The sequence below is a fragment of the Budorcas taxicolor genome, chromosome 10 (assembly GCF_023091745.1).
Source record: "Budorcas taxicolor isolate Tak-1 chromosome 10, Takin1.1, whole genome shotgun sequence".
NCBI classification, from domain to species: domain Eukaryota; kingdom Metazoa; phylum Chordata; class Mammalia; order Artiodactyla; family Bovidae; genus Budorcas; species Budorcas taxicolor.
In genome coordinates this window covers 60,088,535-60,109,215 of record NC_068919.1, presented here as the reverse complement: position 1 = coordinate 60,109,215, position 20,681 = coordinate 60,088,535, and the positions used below count along the sequence as shown (strand labels likewise).

The 20,681-nt window shown below is 41.1% G+C and overlaps 1 protein-coding gene across 1 annotated transcript in view; it reads right to left on the bottom strand.

The window, feature by feature from the left end:
* FBN1 (fibrillin 1) overlaps positions 1 to 20,681 on the bottom strand; it is a 274,877-nt gene that overhangs the window by 131,191 nt on the left and 123,005 nt on the right. Inside the window, exons 6-9 of the mRNA XM_052647051.1 lie at positions 17,974 to 18,171; positions 14,550 to 14,675; positions 6,855 to 6,980; positions 1,005 to 1,163 (exon numbers count right to left, since the gene is read on the bottom strand). Of these exons, the coding sequence (XP_052503011.1) occupies positions 1,005 to 1,163; positions 6,855 to 6,980; positions 14,550 to 14,675; positions 17,974 to 18,171 (609 nt within the window). The remainder of the gene's footprint in view (positions 1 to 1,004; positions 1,164 to 6,854; positions 6,981 to 14,549; positions 14,676 to 17,973; positions 18,172 to 20,681) is intronic.

The following is a 20,681-nucleotide window of genomic DNA, read 5'->3' as shown; positions in this document are numbered from 1 at the left end:
GAAAATAAAGCTACTACAAAGAACAAGAATTAAAAGACGAACTGGGATCAGATTTGGAGACTTCTCTGCTAAAAAGTAAAATTTTATTTTCAGGGATGGCTGAGATGGTAAAGCATCTGTCTGCAATGCGGGAGACCCAGGTTTGATCCCTGGGTTGGGAAGATCCCCTGGAGAAGGAAATGGCAATCCACTCCAGCACTCTTGCCTGGAAAATCCCATGGACGGAGGAACCTGATAGGCTATAGTCCATGGGGTTGCAAAGATTCGGACATGACTGAGCGACTTCATTTCACTTTATTTTCAAGAAATGGAGTGACTTGGACCACTAGATAAGCCTGAGTTCATCCTGAGAAAAATTTTCTGGACATCTTTCTCTACATTTTCCCCAGACACAGTTTTTAAAAACTGAATTTCAGTTGAGTTAGGCTTTGGAAAATGTTCTGTGGCAGCTGTGGACTTCAGCGAGAGCAGGTAGGAGGCCACTTAAATAGTCCACATAAGAGAAAGTGAGCTTTACATGGAAATGAATAAGACATGGAAGAGAAGTCAAAACAAAACAAAAAAATCAACAGGACTACGTGGCAAGGAAGAAGAGGGGAGTGTCAAATATTAGGGCAAGAAGAATTTATATCCACAATAACTCACCTGAAAGGCTCTAAATGAGTTGACTCTGATACTAGTGAGCTTTTGAGCCCTATGTGAGAGCTGAAAGAAATACCTGAGGATAAGGAAGAGCCAGTTCTTCCAGGCTGGTCAGGCTGCTAGCCAGCGGTAATTCACAAGCTAAGTATGATTCTAAGTGCCTGAGAACAGTGTCATGTGTACAGACCTCTGTGTTTCCCCTGTTCACTACCTGGGGAAACTTCTCTGAAGGTCCTCTGTCTTATTTTCTGGAATCTTATTCACTTACCCCAGTTCCCACTAGAACTGCAGCATGCACATCATCACTAGGGCTTGCAGGGGTTGAGATGGGAGGCTCTGTGGATAAATGGAAGGGCTCTCACCAGTTGCTCTGATGGGACACATCTCGGGGGCGACTGTGACCCCGGGAGACCAGCACCGGCCGACGTCGCAGCAGCACTGCACCTTGGTGACGGACTGTGGCAGCTGGTTAGAACAGCGCCCATTCGCCAGAGCTGTGTAACAGTATCCTGGGCGGACATCTGAGAAGACAAAGAAACCCCCACACATGCATCACTGAGACCAAACTTAGGGAAGACTCTCTCCTGCCCCCACACCTCCACCTTTCCCTCTGGGGCTGGAGCCGGGTGAACAGACTGACGGAAGCAGCGGTGCCCTGGAAGGGAAGCTGTGCACCCTGCACCGGGAACAATGCTCCCATTCCTCTGTTCCTCTGTCTCACACCTTCTGCCCCTAGGGCTGGGGCACTTGGCCCAAGTCCCGCATTCTATCCCCCAGGTGGGGACGAATGATTATAACCATACGAGACCAGCGGCAAAGAGATGCAGAAAATCCCTGCAGTGACAGTCGTGTCTCTATACTGAAGGGAGGCTGTGTTGTCCTTCCTTTCAAACAACTTAATTTGAGTCACTTTAGGCAAATGTTGATACAAATCTATTTTAAAACAATATGAAGTCTGCATGATAGTCTACATTTCTAAAAGATCTTATTTCTCAGTCTGAAACTGTCAGACCTGTGAGATTGTTTGTTTGAAAAGGAATGAGCCACTTTGCAGTCAGATCCAACGCTTGTTAGTCAAGATTACCTTTGGTCCTGAGGCCCTAACAGATTTGATAAGGCACTAATGATATACAAGTTCAAAAGGTACACAGTTGCAAGTTCTTAGTGCTAAAGGATACAGTAATTCTTAAAGAAATTAAAAGTTTATTTTGGCAGAAACGTATCTTCTCAAAGCAACAGAGGAAGATGTTTCTATCACTTTTAAAAAAGATTTATTTATGGCTGTGCCGGGTGTTCATTGCTGTGCCGGGTTTTCTCTAGCTGTGCACAGTGGGGGTTAATCTTGGTTGTGGTATGTGCACTTCTCATTGCAGTTGCTCTCTTACTGTGGAGCACAGGATCTAGGTACACAGGCTTCAGTAGTGGCAGCTCATGGGCTCTGGAGCACAGTCTCAGCACACAGGCTTACTCGCTCCGCAGCATGACTGATCATCCTGGATCAGGGATCAAACCCATGTTCCCTGAATTGGCAGGCAGATTCTTTACCACTGAGCCACCAGGAAAGCCTATATATATATATACACACACACATATATATATATATATCACTTTTACTGGGTTATATCCTGTCTGACAACAGTGTTGTGACAACACTGACACACTGAACTACAACTCTGAGCTACCAGAAAAGAGCCGAAGACAAAGGAAAACCCTAACTGTTCCATGACGCTTTGAGGTCATGCCACGGAGTAGCAGAGGCAGGGAGCCAACTGCAGAGCACCTCGATCTGTCATGTGTTAGGGGTATACCTCTCCAAGTAAAACGTATCTCTGTACAGTTCTATAAAATAAACTTTTGAAATGTAACCAATATTTTAAATGTAACCAGTATTTTGTCATATGAAGGAACACAACTGGGAAATCCTTTTGTAAGGTGAGGAATTTGTTTATAGTCAAAAACCTGTCCCTATGTTTCCTGTAAGTCTGCATATTAACCATCATTTGATCAGAGAGGATCAGACCCATAATTGCTTTCATCTACACCATTCTTGAAAACACAAAGCCTTAAAATCTTACAGGTGGCAATAAATTAATGAAAGACAAGGAAAAAACCAAGGCTAACTTGGAAACACTTAAATTATTAACGTCAAGTGAAGATGGCTACAACAAACCTAGAGAAATCATTAAGAGAAAATTGTGGGTCAGCTTTAAAGGATATGAGATTATTTCTAAAAAGTACTTAAAACCACTAGCATGTATGAGTATGCTTTCCAGAAATGTTTTGTGGTCCCAGCTCCTGCACCTTTGGTCAGACAAACAGTCTCAGCAAAGAGGCAGAACAAGTTTGATCCAGCGTAAATGAATGGAGAGGGGAGTGAAGACAAAGAATGCTCTGTGGAGATATGGGAGGCATCTCCCCTAGGAAGAAGGGGGAGAAACAGAACTTCCTGCTTCCTAATTTGCATTGCCTTAAAGCCACTAATACATCATATATTCCAGGATTAATATTTTGGGCATGAAAACCAAAGACTGTTAAGAATGGGAAGAGATGTTCAAAAACTGGCTTATATCCCAGCTTCAAGTGAATTTGGTGGTCAAAACCCAGTATAAACACTTGACCAAAATTTGTATATACAGTTTTCAGTGTGGGCTATCTTGCAGAGCAAAACTGAGACCTACAGCTGCCAACTGCAAACTCCTAATGAGCTAATGTCTATTATTTTGCAAATTATCTATGATATTATTTTACTGCCCAGCTGGCTGACTTATATGATAAATCAGTTGGTCAGAGACTTTTGAACAAAATGGTGAATGCTGAGGCTGGAACAATTACCAACCACATTTGGGTTGCTGGCAGGTCCTGATTTATAAATGGCACCTGCATCTACAATAATCATTTTACTAGTTTTTCTTTTTTTTTTTGAAGGAGGGGTTCTGTTAAGAGAATACACATTCACATAATATAACTATAAAGAAAACCAATGGGAAGATTTGTGAAAAGCAGAAACCATTCAGAGAAACTGACCCTTGGACACACCAGCCTGAAGTTTTGTCATCAGATGGCAGTGCCAAAGGAAATCGTCTGGTGCTAGATCACTTTGCCCAGAGGATATGGGGTGGATTTAAAGTAATCTAAAGATCTATAGGAATTGGAACAGAGAGGGGAAAATGGTAAGATTTGGAGGAGGTAAAGGGAGGTTGACTTCCCTGATGGCTCAGATGGCAAAGAATCTGCCTGCAATGCAGGAGACTGGGGTTCAGTTGCTGGGGGTTGGGAAGATCCCCTGGAGAAAAGGGAGGCTGGAGGAACTGTAGGAACTGTAGACCTGGCCAAGACACTTGGCAGAAGAGGAGAAGGAAACTTTCTTCTTTTCTCCACTTCTGAATCACCTGGCCTTACTCTCCAGACCCAGAAATCACATTATATCAAAACAAATATATGATGGATTAAACGTGTGTTTGCAGGTCATCTTAGCCTGTCAACAGGTTTCCCCTAACCAATCATTAACACTAGTGTGGCCAACTGGGAGCTAGGAGCTGTGAGGCCCATGCTAGGTACACAGCATCTTAAGACTCCTAGGAATTGATGAGATGGAACACAGTAATATGAAAAGACAACCCTATGAAAAGTACTATAAAGTGCCAAAGGAAGATCACAGAGCGAAAAATAAAATGCAGTAAGGCTGCAATATCTTTCAGGATAAAGGGAGAGTTGGGACTGGTGAGACCTGTGAGTTGCTGAACATGATAACAGAAGGTAACAGGTGGAATATCATGGTTCAAAGAGATGTCTAAGGAAGATACCACACTCCATGATCTACACATGGGCTTTCCTACTGGTTAGATTCACTAATTCCAAGCAACCAGCTTGCCAACAAACCTTGGATTTGTTTACAAGTTGGAGACTATACATATTTTCTTGTCACTGGGGGTAATTTTAGGGGTCTTTGTGGTTTACCAAGGCAGGAAATATCAGCAGTAGAGAAGGCAGAAATGTCATTGGGATCATTCTATATAGCAAGTTGCTAATTATGAGTACCATGGAGTTCCAAGGAGGCAGAAACGGTGCTTGCCTAGGGGTATGGCAAGCAAAGGTTTACTGCATCCAGTGTTCATTTGGGAGGGGTCAGAAGCAGTGGAAGGGGTCTGGACTGTGAACTCAGCCCAAGTCGGAATATGAGCTCCCTCATTTATTAACTGCTTAAACAACTGGACCAAATTATTTATCTAAATTTCTTAAACCTTGGCTTTTCCCCATCTACAGTACTGTTCTGAACATTAAGTCATATAACTTCCATAAAATACCTCACACCTGGGAGGTGACCCAGGAATCCTAGTTCCCTCCTTTCATAAAAAAAAGTTAGTGTCGATATATCAGGCAGAAAGGAAAGAACTTTAAAAATGCAAACTCTCTGATATGTAAATGTGTTAAAATGATTAAAGCGAATTATTTTAATGCCATTTGCGCTCTTTGAAGGTTAATAACAACAACAAAAGTCTACCTATTATCTGGCCAGGAAAGAACTTCTGCTAAGCATAAGCACTGGAGGTCATGTGCTCACTGGGTTAGTATGGAGAGAAAAAGGAGCTACATGAGCTGTACTTGCCATCCTTTTATGCAATTCCAAGATCTATGGTTAGATTCTGGAAAACTAGGCCATCTAGGCACCACGACCATCGTTTCTAAGAAAAACCCAGATATGCTTCCCTCATGAGTTGATCTTATTCAAATGTCAACTGGGAGACTGCCCTCAGCTTTTATTATGTATGACTAACTAAAAAGGAATTTAGAATTTTGGTGCAATTCTGTTTTGGTCTGAAATTCGTGGCTTGTGGTGAGGATATGAAGTTGTCTTTGAAAATTTGAGCCAGAAACAAACATCAAACGATAGCATTCATTTTTCTCCAGGGCCTTTCACCACAGGCTTCCTAACTTTGCCCTTATAATAAGAAATTACTTAGGTCGATATTCAAATACTTACTGAGTGCCTACTATATGTCAGGACTTGTGCTGAGAATCACCACTGGGAACTTAAGGATAGCAACTAGTGTTTCTTAAGGAGAACTATATTCTTCATTAAGAGATAAAAACACATAGAAACACAGAATTTCCCTATAAAACCATGCATAATGAGTATATCCTTAGGTTTGGGATGGGGGGAGAAATCACTTTCAGGTAAGCTGATCTGCAACACCTTCAAAGACAAAGAATCTGAGGAGAAGTTGAAAGGAGGCTGGAGTTGAAGGGTGTATCCTAAGTGCCGCAACATGAATGAAGGAATTGCTATGAATGGCCCATTTTGGGGGTGAGAAGGGGAGACTATGATGACAAGTCTGCAAGGTTGGAAGGGGTCAGAGAGTGCAGCTCCTTCACTATTGGGCTGTGCATTCTTGAACTCCAACTTTATTCTAGAATACTGGACCTTGAAGGAAGTCTCAGCAACTATTAAATCCAGCAATTGTCAAATCTCTCTCTCTCTCTCTTTTTTTTTTTTTACAACAGAACCTCTTGTTTAATTGATGTTTTACATGGAAGCCTAACACCCATCCAGATAAAAGGAAAATTGCCTAGCATGTGTTTATGGGGGTGGGGGTGGCAGGAAACTTTTGCACTCAGCCTACCCCTTTTTTTCCTGCCCTCTATCCCATCCTAGCAATCCTAGAGGGCTAGGCAGTCCCATGAGGATTCCGTGGGACATAAATTGAAAACCACTAATTACCAAATCCTAGTGGAAAACTACCAGAGGTTCTTGAGCAAGAGAGTTATTTAATCAAAGCATCATTTTAGGGAGATAAATCTAAGAAGGTGGATTGTAGGGAAACCACAAAGCATGGATAGCAATGAAGAGATTACTGCAAAACTTCTGACCTGCATTAACATGGGTCCCAGGAAACGACTGAAGGCGAGGGTAAAGAGAGAGAGGTGTCGAGCATGGCTTCCAGGTCTGATAGTCACATCGCTGCAAAGTTAATTCACACTGAGTATACCTGTAGGGTCTCCAGGACCATCTCTTTATGGGAGGTAGAAATGTCAAAGCAAGACTGCAGGCACCTCTGTTCTTTAAGAGAATGGTTAACTATATTTAATAGATCTTCATGAAAGTATGTTTTACTTCAAGTAAGAATATGTATCTTCCTTGACAAGCTGTTTAGAATGATGTTTCTTACGGAACTGATTCAAAGAAACTGCACGCTGTTTATAATCACACCTACCTATGCATCTGGTACCGTCTGGAGAGGTGTAAAAACCAGGGGGACATTTACAAAAGTAGCTGCTGACTGTGTTCGTACATTCACCCCCATCACAGATTCCAGGAATAGTGCTGCATTCGTCAATATCTGGAATGAAAAGAAGAGCTTCAGTATTCTTAGGACACAGTATAAAACCGTCTGTCATTCCAAGAACTCAAGAGTCTAAGTCTTGTCAAATAGTGTCCCCAGAAATAGTGATCTTTATAGAATAAAAGCTGCCTGTACTTGTTCAATCACCCAGTCGTGTCCAGCTCTTTGCGACCCCATGGACTGCAGCACGCCAGACCTCTCTGTCCTTCACCATCTCCCACAGTTTGCCCAAGTTCACGTGCATTGCATCAGTGATGCTGTCAAACCATCTCATCTTCTGACACCCTCTTCTCCTTCTGCCCTCAATCTTTCCCAGCAACACGAGGGGGGAAAAAAAAAACCTGCCCGTGGAATTGTTAATTCAAAGTCAGAGTACTTCTTATTTCCACATAGGTTTACCCAAGAAATTTACCAGATTTGCAAGATTAGAGCAAAATGAAAGAAATTTTGCCTTTAAAATCTAAAATTGAACAGTTGTTTCAAGTCCTTTATAGCATGCTAATGTTTCAAATATTTTGTTTAAAATTTTCTTTTCCCTTTTCATGTTTTGCATTGAGTTACGCTCCCTTTCTATTCACTCTATGTTCTGCATCGCTTCCTGAATTTTAGATCTGATTTTCCACAGATACTGAAACCCTACAGAGAAGACCATGTGGTCTGACTACTGGCCAAGACATGGCCAACTTGGTTCTCAGGGGCTCCCAGACTGGCACTATGATGATCTTCTGTGGGGTCAGGGAGCGAATTGTGGCAGACACTGAGACGCTTCACCAGATACCCTTTCAGGGAATGACTTGTCCCAGAGCTGGGAGTGCCGTCCGGAGATGGCCTGCAGCTCCCAGCTCCTCTCGGGAGTGCCTGAGCTCCGAGGGCTGTCTCATCTGAGCTTACATCCTTCCCAGGCGCCCACATCCACTGGCTGATTGTAGAGGAGGGATAATGGTCTGGTCATTTCACTCCAAAGGGTACAACTATAAAAACCACTCAAATCCCCCAAGCCCCTGTGGGATCGGCTGAGGTCAGAGCTGTGGTTAGTCCTCAGGGCCTGAGGCCAGAAGGCCACTTCCTTCTCCTTAAGGAAGCAGTGGGAGTTGCTTAGGACAAATCTGATCATTTCCTTCAAGGAGAGCTTTGCAAGAGCCACAATCAGACACTGACCATTGTCAATAGATGCGCACCAGTGAGGGGAGAGAAGAAATAGAGGGCTTCCTGCTTAGGCTAAAAGTGAACTCAAAGCCCCAGGTATCTGCATGGCCTCTTCTCTAAGACAAGCGGGGCTTTCTGCACTGACCTAGGGAGAGGGACAGTCTGAACCAAGCTTCCTGGAACAATGCAATGGCTAGACTGCCACTGTAAGGAGTTTAAAAATAAGAACCTTTCTTCTCTAGGTTCAGGACGGCTCTTCACTGGCAAAACAAAATAAGAGTTCTGAGTGTGTCTTCTGACTCAAGTTCACCAGGTTAGTCAAAAAGACAGCAGTGACACTGTTTCCATGCAGTTTAACCTTCTTAAAAGCAAAACCCCTTTTCTTCTAGGCTAGGGTAGAGGCTAAACCAACCAATATGTCACTGCTTACGTTAGAGTCAGTGCTAACCCAGACAGATCGTCCTTGTGAAGCTGTGTAAGGGAAAAGGTGCATATTCTACTCTGACAGATATAAACATCACTGGGGAGTCAGTGAAAGTCAAGTAGAGAAACAGCCAAGGACAGAGCCTAAGAGTCCTGAACTGGCATAACCTTATTGTTATGCCAGTTATCTTGCATCCAGCTCTCTGCGATCTCATGAACTGCAGCACGCCAGGCTTCCCTGCCCTTTACTATCTCCCTGAGTTTGCTCAAACTCATGTCCATTGAATTAGTGATGCCGTCCAATCATCTCATCCTCTGTTGCCCCCTTCTCCTCTTGTCCTCAATCTTTCCCAGCATCAGTGTCTTTTCCAATGAGTTGGCTCTTCACATCAGGTGTATTAAAGCTTCAACTTCAACATCAGTCCTTCTCTAACCATAATCTCAAGGATCATTTTAAGGCAGTTCTTTAACATCAATTCTTCTGTATTTACCAGTCACATTCCTACCTAAAATCAACAAAAGGCCAAACAGCTATATCAAAGAGTTTAGAGGATCTGACAACCTCATCTAAAGGAGAGAGGAGGTTATAACACAAAGGTATTAAGACAAGTTCACCTTTCTCAAAGTATCCCTAAAAGTTAATGTCTGAGTCACATAACTAACACCTCTCAAAAATTATGTGAGCAGATAGTATCTATTAAAAGAAACATTTTTCTATGTGTTTGTAAAAAAGACTGTTATCATCCTCATTAAGGTCACTTAACAGACATCAATATCCAAAGAGGTTATTCAAGTAGATAGGGTATATCAGAAAAAAGTTATTTAAAAACAAGAATTAATTTTGGCCAGGTGGAGGAAACATCTTCTTTCACATGCTGGCTACTTTAGACTTGGACCCTTAAGACAACACAGCAATAATCAGAGTTAATTTTTATTGAGTGTCAGGCATTGTCCAAATGCATTATATGTCAACTCATCGAACCCTCACACTATAGACATGATCATAGAACCTGATTTCTATAATTCTATAATTTTCTGAAGACCTAAGTGCATTCCACTTAGGTCTTTAGAAAACTGGCATGAATAAAACCCAAAACAAGAACAAAGAGGTTCATGTATAAAGTGATGTTAAACCCAAGTCTCTAACTGCCCGGGGCTAGACAGGGAGGAAGCAGGGTTTCCACCTAGATGCACACCTTCAAAGGTCAACAGGTCAGGAAACACACTGTAGGGCGTACCTCTTTACTGTGCACAAAAATAAAGCTAAAGTACCAGGTCAAATTGTTCAGTTTGAAGGAGCTTCTTAAATGGTTCTGAATCCCCTTCAACATCCCCTCCTTGGTGACACACCCTTTCCCTTCCTGAGTCTAGGGCTTTTGCACTTTCCTGAACCACCCGCTTCTCAGTCTCATCACTTCCTGGCAGTGGAGTGGGTTGTGATTCCATGAGCAGGCTGTGGTGGGAATCCCTGACAGTGAAAGTCTGAAATAAAGCATCTGAATCAAAATCACTGATACTCTGAAACTCATTTGTACTATTATTTTTCCAGGCTCTTAGCACACTGAGTTTGTCTTCTTTTAATAGAATAACAGGGATCCCACATAGGAAAGAACTTGAGATCAGTGGATTTCTCAGCATTTTCATATCAATGATCAACTAATTGATCATTTGTATCAAGTGATCAACTAAAATCAATCTGTATCAAATGCCAGCCACAAAAGTAAATCCATTTTGAGGGGTTTGGTGGGGAGTAGAATTTGGCTGAGGAGAGCTACTTCTGTGCTCTGAATAGCTCACCCTGTTTCCCTGGGGCAGGACAGAGCTGCTGGGAAGCAGCATGCCCTTGGCCTCACTGGCTTCTTGCTGTGGACCTAGGAAGAGGCACAGATGGCTGATCCCTTTCCTCCTGATTTACTGCCCCGGTCTTTACTGTTCTTCTTTGTTATCTCTCTGTTTCATCTGCTCTCTCCAGGCAGTCTTCCCATCCCTCAGCCTCTTGCCTATCCTGGGACTCCTTCAGCAGGACGGGAGGAAGGATGGTGGAGGGCAGGTAGATGGAGTTGGGTCCCAGTTCTGAGACAAGCATCTGGGAGCTTCATCCAGGATCACAGATGTCGAAATGACTGAGAGATGGGGGAAACCAGCTAACATGACTCTCTAGATCCTGACTGTCCAGATTACTAACAAAGTAAGAAAAAAAGGAACTAAAAAGTGTGGCAGTTGTTCAAAAGCATTATGTGACACTAATAATTTTAAGTGCCACCGAGCTTGTGAGATTTTTTATTATTATTGCTTTATTAGACACCTGAAATTCAGTGTAAAATAGTGACTACAAAGCTAACAAGCTAATTCTTCAAGCTGTGTCAAAAAAAACCCACATCAGCCTTATTTGTAATTTATAGTCACACCATGCTTGCCAGTTTGCATGGTTCCTTATTCATGCAGCACCAGCTGTCTGATCCCAACTGAGAGAAACAGTGAGAAATGTGAAGATGGAGGCCTGACTGCAGAACTAGAAAGAACGCCCAGATACCTCCTTATTCAACCTCCTCATTTGAAAGCCGATGTAACTCAGAGCTGGTAACTGACTTGTCCAAGATTACACACAGGAGGAGGGACACTGCCAGGGCTAGGATACCTTATTCCCAGGGCTCCTGTGCCTCTATCACAGAGTTTCTGTTTAGCAACCAGATGGGAACCGGGGAGCTTGAACAGTGAGTCAGGGCCTGTCCCAGCTGTGGAGGATGGAGCCCGATCAATAGCAAATGTATTAAGTGGCCCCAGGAATTCTCCTTGGTGCCTGAGAGGATGAGAGCCCCTGCATCAGATAAATACACCATTATTTTAGAAAGGGGAAGTCTTAAGGTTTTTGGCTCACATATTAGGGAGTGCACAGACTTAAGAGCTGCATTTTGAAAAAAGTCCTTTGCATCACGCAGTGTTATAATTGCTAAAGGCTGGGCTGGCGATAATCTAAATCCCAAAATATTAGTGGTTAATTAGGAATCCAAGGGACTTCTTCCAGAAATAAAACGTAATCCTTTAATTACACTTTTTATTTCTTAATTTCCTCCCACAGTAACCTATGCAAATACGGACTTGGTTTCCAAAAAGAAAAGGCTCGTGTGTTCTTTCAGTGTGCACACTCTAGAGTCACTGGAAAAATCAACAACAAAGGTGGGCATGAACTCTGCTTCCCTTTTTCTTCCTAAATTTACGGAAATTTAATCATTTTTATTTAATTGCTCCAGTTTGTTAATTTATATTTCAAAGGTACCTAAATTGGACATGTTGCTATAAAACTTGGCCCATGATTTTCCAAAAAGTTTTGGGAAAAGGGGGATATTTTAAGAAGTAAGGTAGCATTCTGCAAAAGGAGGATGTTGCTGCTTTTGCCATCACTGAGGGTGTGGAGGTTGGCATTTTATAAATTGGGTAAAACCAATTTTTGATTGAATTGTAAAAAATGACTCTGGGCTTCCAAGTACTCAGTTCCCTCCTCTCCATAGCAAGAGGAAGATACATTTAAAAACCACTCAAAGTAATGGTAAAGGTTCTGGAACCATTTTGACAAGAGCACAGAACACTCCCTAGCCCACAGCCTGACCATCTTCCTAGGGGACATGTGGGCTCTTGATATTCTCTGTGATGGGTGCCAGATTTTCCAGAAATCCTTCTATTTACCACCCGGAGATGACCCCACTCCCAGAGCCAGGGAGTCGAAGGAGGGGACCCCTCACCAAGCATTCTCAGAGGATGTTCTGACTACTTTCCTACCAGAGTTAGACAGGGCAACAGTGCCCAAACCAGTCCCCAGGTCACAGTCCGTATGGTACTAATGGGATTGTCTCTTCTCATGTCAGTTTTGCATAGGAAAACTTAAAAGGAAGTGGAAAAACCATCATCTAAATTTAATGTAACAGAAGATGGCAAAGAAAAAAAAAAAGGTTTAGCCAAAAGTATTCTGTTTTTATCTGGCTACTGACTTCAACATGTAGCCAGAAAAAAAACATATTTGTGGAAAAGGATTAAGTAATTTTCAGACTGAATTTTTGGTTCATTGGACACACTACTCTAATAGGTTTCTTAGCATTAATGAAAGTGTTTTGAATCACTTTTCTTTCAGTCTGAGCATTAAATCTGTGCATCTTCTGTCTAGTTCACAATGAAAGGAAACGAGCAATCCTGACTGATGCAGATTCACTGGGCTGAATGAAAGCAAGGGTCACAGGAAAACATTTCTGGTTGAAACTGGAAGCTATTATAATCCCAGAAAACAAAACACAGACTGGACAAGTGATACGTAGCATATTGCCCTAAAGCTAACTACGTGTCGAAGCTGAATGTAATAAGCTGAGAAAGCCTAAAAATGACACGTTGTTGATGTGGATTTTTCATATGATAAACCATAAAGCTTATGAATGTCATAAAAAATATGTATGATACTACCTGGAAATCTATACCATAATATTTTTAATGTTCCAAAATATTAGGAAATATTGTTATTAAAGTAGGAGCCATGACTTGCATCCAGGAAAAAAAGACAATATGATACCACAAGGACCAGAGTGTGAATCAAAAGAAGTTAAATTTTAGCATTATCTGATGACTTAGTCAGGGCACTTAACACACCCAAGACAATTTCTTAATTTATAATGTAAAAGGGTAAAACCAAGTAAATTCTTTGCCCTTTTAGTATCAACATTCTCTACTTCTAACTTAATCCACAATATAACTTCTAAAATACATTAGCCTATGGAGTCAACTTTGTTGGCTTGAAACAATGTTTTTAAGAAGCCCTGCTTCCTTAGAAAGAACCTAAGTATTTTCACAGCTACCTCACCTGTTTATATCATGTTCAAGAACATATCATTACAAATTATAGGATGATTAATAACTTAAAAACAAGTCTAACCCATAAAGATAATTTTATCACAGATTATTCAGTTTCAGGGCAAGTAGATGTTAAACTTCTTAAATGTAATTCATATTTAAAGCTGCCTTTTGCACATATGATATACCCTGGCCATCAACAAGGAAAGATTAATGATCCAATTCCTGACAAATGACTTAGTATGTTTTCCTCATTGCTAGGTTTTAGGAGTATAGATACAACAGCAACTGCTTTCAACAAAAGTGCTTGCCTCAGAATGAAACCTTCTCTCACCCCAAAGACAGTGAGTGGAGAATGAAGGGAAAGGTCTTTTGTGCTCAGCCTGATGAAAGATGTTGCCTTGAGAATGCTATTACACTGTCAAACATTACATATATACAATACATGAACTCACTAAAGAAAAGAATTCAGTGCTGACTACTTTTATTTCCTGGATGCTTCCCTCTCATGAAAAAAAATATATTTATTACACTTGGAAGCCAGACCTCATTTTGGCAAAGAGCAGAAATGGTGAATATGAACACATTCTCCGTACACACATTTTTAAAAGTTCAATCTATAAATTCAAATATATAAAGTTACCTCAAGTTATTTTTCTGTCTGATTAACATTAAAAGGTTTCCATTTGATAGGAAGAAAAGAAAATCCTAAACTTGTACCAGGAGCATAAATAGATGAGTTAGTAGATCTCTTTACAGGGAGGAAAAAAATCAAACATACATTTTAACTAGAAAAACAACAGAAGATATGTCATTCTGAATGATATGTAATGATCAAATTCAAATTCATGTCTCTAGAACTATGCAAAAACATGTGTCTTGAACATTTTAACCCAGATATTGGTTCAAGAACATTTCATGTTTTAATATTTAATTTGATTCAGATGGATCTCTTACTTTAGGTCTATAAAAATGGAAAAAGCTGCAGGCTTTTTCTGGTTCAATAGCAGAAAGGCATATTATTCCTGGTAAGAATATTATATTTACACATTCACAGGAATAACCAAGACAGAAGGATTTAGGAACAATTTGAAAATAGCTTATCACTGATGTGGGTTTTGCCCGCCCCTCCACCCGTTAACTGCAAAGCACGATATTTCTTACCTTCACATTTTTGTGACACTTCATTAAATTTGTGTCCAGCAGGGCATTTGCACTCAAAAGACCCAACAGTATTAATGCAATTTCCTCCTTGACAGAGCCCAGGGATGGCCTGGCATTCGTCCACATCTGTCAGATTTTAGAAGCGAGCAAGACAGAAAGAAAGAAATTCATATCAAATTCACTGCAGAAGAAAATATGATAGTTTGTCCACAGTTATCACATTTATATCAATGCATTATCTGTCCATAACCGCAGGTGGAACATGATGAGAGAAACCATTTCTCCCAATTACATTATGCAAAATGAATAATTTGAGTAACATAACTTTATCAGTAATACTCTATTAGAAGTCACAGGTATTCTTTTATTTCCCCATCTTCCATCTTTCCTCATACACAGAAGCATGCTGGTACTAACTTTTGTGAGCTTTATCATGCACGTGGCAAAGTATAAAGATACAATAATGAAAAGATTGACAGCAGTAACTAGAGGTATTCGAGAAATCCTTAGAGTCAAAATGCAACAGATTTCTATAGTAACACTGTCTTTAAGAGTTATATTGAGTGATTCAGTTCAAACAGAATTTACTTGAATGAGATCACTCAGACTACATGAGACAGCTCATGTTTTTACACAAATGAAATGGAAAATGTTCACCATAAATTCTGGAGAATTGTCTTGCACAATAAAAATTAAACAACCCAGGCAATTAAGCCAAGAAGAGACAGCAGAGCAGCCATCAGAGGGAACCTTTTTAAAGGTAAGTCGGCTCCTGTCCCAGCTTCATGCTAAGTCCTGCAAGAGTCTAACTGACCCCTCTGCTCTCTGACCTCATCTCCTAACCTTCTCCCTTTTCTCACTCTTCTCCATCAACACTGGCTTCCCTGTCATTCTTCAAACACAGCAAAGTTGCTCCTGCCTCAGGGCTTGGCAGTAGGGCCCCTGGCTGGACTATCATTCCTCCACAGAGCTGCACGGCTCATGCTGTCCCCGACCCCCATCAGATCTCTGTTCTACTGCAGCAGGGGACCCTCTCCGTGCCACCCACCTTGCTCCCCATCACTCACCACTTTTCCTAACTCTTTCATGTTTTCCCATAAGACCAATCACCAGCTGACCTAATAAATATCTGTTTGCTTTGTTTTGATGTTTTCAATACAAGATTCCAGAGTGCAGTTTCTTTGTTTTGTTCACTGCTAAAACCTCAGCACTCAAGAAATAACTGTGGTCCTACATGGAACCCCAAATATTAACTTTCCAGGAACAAAAGTTATCATTCCAGGCTCATTAGAAAGATGCTGGTAAATGTACATGTACATCCTCTCAATCTCTTCATCCATACACACAAAACTGTGGTTTAATAAAAAACCCTAGGAAGGCAGTCTAACTTTTCTTCCTCTGGGTATTTTTTTGGAAACATGGAAGGCTATTTGCCTTTTAGTTTTACTCTTCATTGTGTGAAGTGAGAGAGCAATTGCCAATTGTAAAATCTCTAGTAATCTGTGTTTTTGAAACAAGTTGCCATGTTGGAGGAGGGTTGCTGCCTGAACAACAGTTTACTTTGGTATAAATTGTCATTTGCTGTTTTAAATGAAATGTCCTGGCCTCACAAATCAATGACAATATGGGAGTATAATTAGATTATGTTTTATAGCTGATCTCAATTTTGTCTTACACCAGAATTTTCCATTCTTGATATGCTGAATGTGTTCATTAAAATGTTATTTGAAATTAAAATTGGACATGGAAGCAAAACTAGATAGTCTTGTCAATCACGATTTCCAGCCAAGAGGAAATATGTATGAGGACACTCCACTGGTCATATATTCCAAGATTGAAGTTGGAATAAACTCTTCTCTGAGCCCATTGCCCACAGTCCCTCATCTAGACTAAGGACTAAAAACACTAGCAGGGAAACAGTGTCCCAAGCTGATAGCAAATTCTTTCAAAAAAAAGCATGAAGAATTTCATTCTCAAAGTGGTACTATACGTGCCATTTTGATTCTATGGGTTTTCATGAATTTTCTTCTTATTAAAAAACTATTTTTTCCCTTGGATGTTGAATAGCAGAGTCAGAAAGGAACAGAAAGAAAACGGTGGAAAAGTCTGGATTGTACAAAATGAAAATCAAAGCTATGGAGAAGCAGCATTTCCCTCCTTCTCTTTACTCTCTTCCCCCAGATTCTCTCAGCACCTCCACCTCTGTCTACGGCTCATGGACAGGCAGCGGGGCCCTCAAATCTGGGCTTTCTGGTCATTGTTGGTGAGTTCAGGGGTATTAGCCATCTTCAGAACACCAAGGCCAACATTTTTTTTTCAAAACTCCGTAAGACTTCTCAAGGATGAGAAAAATAAGAAGGCACCAGAGGAAAAGCAGAATGAAACTTACTCTTTGTTACATAAAATTGTACAGTCTACCCTTTTGTGATTCTAGGGTTTCAAAGTGACTTCCTGCTACTCCTAACATTCAGGATACATTCAAAGGGCTAGGATTGGCAGTGTTCATGTGAAATAGAATTTATTGAAGTATAATTTAAAGGAGTTCCACAGAACTGCGTGATTAAGCTCAAGCTCTGTTTCATTGCACATTATCCTTAGAATTGACATACAGAACAAAACTAAACTAGGATCTATGTGCCTCTGAAAAGCATACCTTGAATTTTCTGAAAATACTGCAACTTTCTAAAAAAGCACTGAAGATGTCTAAAGGAAACAGACACAGGCTGGGAGCTCTCAGGCCCATCAGTTTAGTGGAGGGCTGCCTCTGTTCACTTCCTCCTATTTCCTGCCAGACATCCAGACAATAAAAGAATTTGTACAGCTGGAAGAGCAGGAGTAAAAGCCAAAACCAGAGTAAGGGCTTCTACGGGAGGCAGGAGAAGAAGCGAGCGGGCGACATCTGGGGATATTTAAAACTGTGAAACAAATCCTAATTTATTTCTGACTTGTTTTATAAAAAAGAAAAAGCATAATGTAGCATGTAAAATGGAGAGAGGAACAGTTTTTTTCAGGTCAACTAAGTACAACCCATGAGACAGAGGAACTCCAACAATTTCAAACGAAGGGGGAAAAAAAAAACTAAGAAAAACAAACTACCTTGTCACAAATTTTGTTTCATGTTTATACACAGCATTACTATAATGTACAACATTGCTGTAAACAGAATCATATCACTCCTGGAAAACACTTTGGGGGTCAGAGCGGGCGGGGGTAGGGGGACTGCTGGCAAGGAAAAAATCCAGAGGGGCCAGCTGCTCTCTCCTGAGCCACGCTCCTAATGCCTAAGCTGGAGATCATGCCGTCAGCGAAATCGTGAAGTTATGCCTCTGACACTGCTTTTCCATTCTCTCCAACTTCACTGGAGAATGGCTCTCCAGAGCAAATAAGATGGATCCATTAATAACTCCACTGGCCCGGGCTTTACCTTGACAAGCTCCTGTGCGGATATTTGGAATGAAGCCGCGGCGACAGGGGTGGGGCTGGGCAGGACACATCTCACAGGGGTGGCCCCAGGCGCGGCCGACCGTGGCACAGCAGAGCGTTTTCGTGCAGACAATCCCGCTGAGCTGTCCCTGGCACATCTGGTTGCTGATCACAGTAAAACATGGACCTGTCCTGTAATCTGAAAATAAAGAAGGAGAATTCCATGAAGGTCTAGAAAAGCAGAAACTATCACACAGAAGAACAGCTGGACCCATCTTGCCGGATTCCGAATTGCGAAATGGTCTTCAGGAATAGAAAGAACCACACATCCCCAACTTCCATGTGAGCCTGGGGTATACCATTCCACTTCTGAGCTGCATTTACCTCATCTACACAATGAGGATAAAAATATCAGCTTCTATCCACTTTGAAGATGCTGTTGTGAGGGTCACATGAGCTAATGGAAAATACTTTACAACTGGAACATGCTATCCAAAAATGACACAATAATGTTATTTACACATTCATTCACCTAAGAAAATGTATCAGAAACTATTACAAATCATTTCCCATGCTTTATATAGATGCTTTGGTGATTAAAAGAGATCAAACCCCTGCCCTCATTAAGCTTACAGTCTATTGGCAAAAACAAAGAATTTCAAACTTGCAACAAGCCAAGTCAGCACACCTTTTTCTCTGGAGTTTCTTGAAAAAAGGAAATAGTTATTTGTTTCTTTTGATTGGGTCTATCCTACTTCAAATTAAAAAAAAAAAAAAACACACACAAGCAAACCAAAAAAAAAAAAAAAAAAAAAACCACCTCATTCCAAATAAGAACCTCCACCAAAACAGTTAGCTCTGCAAAAGACATCAGATATTTAAAAGAGAGAGCACTGATTTGAAATCACCATACCCCACAGGTAAAAGGATCATCTTAAAGCAAACAGGGATAAGCTGAGACCCCAGGAGAAGTTCCATTTTCAAGTATTCTTGCCCAATATAAAATCTCCTTTTTTTTTTTTTCCCTAAAGGGAGAAAGTCAATCTGGATTCAGCAGCCAGCAAACAAGAAAGATTATGACATAGCGAGCACAGTGGACCAAAGCCAGGCCATCGCCAGCCTCCCTGTAGTGGAAATATGGGCCATAATGGCCCCTTCTCTTCTACAGTGGTCTTGGCAGATAAGGGAGGCTGGGCTTTGGCAAGACTCATGGGCTCCTATCCACAAGCCAACACTGCATGCTTCCTCATGTCATTTTCGGAAGTGCACAGATAGAGCATTTCCTATGAGTCCAGGGGTGGACTAAGTGACCCCATTTAAGTTCTTTTCTCCACTGAATTCTATAGGTTTATGAAAATCACTGGGTGTGACTGGGCTATATTTTCATCTTGATGTTCTTTTTTCATTCTCCAAGTAGTTCAGGGGACAGGAGATGAAATTTACTCGGGACAACTCTTTACCACAGTACCCATAAGAGTGAACAGGCTGAACCATGACAATATTTGGGCAATAGCTGACTCTTACCAGTCGACGGACCTCCATCCTGTGTATTTCTCCCTCCTTCCTCTCTGTTGCAATTGTGACCCCATCTGCTCCCCATCACTAAATGTTCTTCCTCACTCTCCCTTCTATCTTGCTAGAATGGGTCACCTGTGGTCAATGGCACTGCCCTAATGCCTGTGCTGGAAGATGAGCCTTCTAGGAAATTCCAAACACAAAGCTTCATCCAGTCAAGTAGAGCAAGGAAATCAGCTCAAATTATGGCAGCACTTGAGAGATAGGCAGAATGGCCCAAAAGTCAAGTCCTTATCTCCACATCTCTGTCTTTTACTCCAGTGCTTACCAAAGTGTGCTATAATGGAATGCAAGGCAGTTTTATATCATATGGTTTTAATAGTTAGATATTAATTTTAATTCATATTATTAACAAATACAAATACACCAGACTCATAATTTCATAGGTGTGTTTGCTATAACGAGAATGAATAAAAGAACTTTAAATATAAAGAAAAATATTACGTAAACACTAGTAAGGAATATGCAAACAGGCCAAAAGTCGTGTAATTGGTACATAAACAGCACTAGCGTTATCTTTTCAGAAAACTAACCTTAGACCTTTGCTGCCCCTGCCCATCTTTCCAGTCCTATTTCCTGATACTTCCTCAGCTTACTATTGTCTTTTTCTGTTCCACATTTTTTACCTGATTAGCTTTTTATATTGTCAAATTATATTTTAATATCCTTCATAATACGCCAGATCTATTAAAAATCTACTACTGTCTTCCATAGACACTGTATTCAAACAAGAATACAAAAGTGCTTGAGCTATTGAATAAAATCTCTGCCCTCATTTCATTCTGTTAATAAAGAAGTCACTCAGCGCCATGGTGGTGTACAATCAAATTGCTCCTAAACAAAGTAAGTGCCTGGACAAAGTCAAATGCTTAAGCCATCATTCTTTCTTTGGCTAAATTTCTAAAGAATATTTAGTTCTTCCAAATAGTACTTGTGTGGGTTAGTCACTCAGTCATGTTAAATTTTTTGCATTTCAATGGACTCTAGCCTACCAGCCCCCTCTGTCCCTAGCGTTCTCCAGGCAAGAATACTGGAGTGGGTAGCCATTACCTTCTCCAGGGGATCTTCCTAACCCAGAGATCAAATCTGGGTCACCTGCACTGCAGGCAGATTCTTTACTGCCTGAGCCACCAG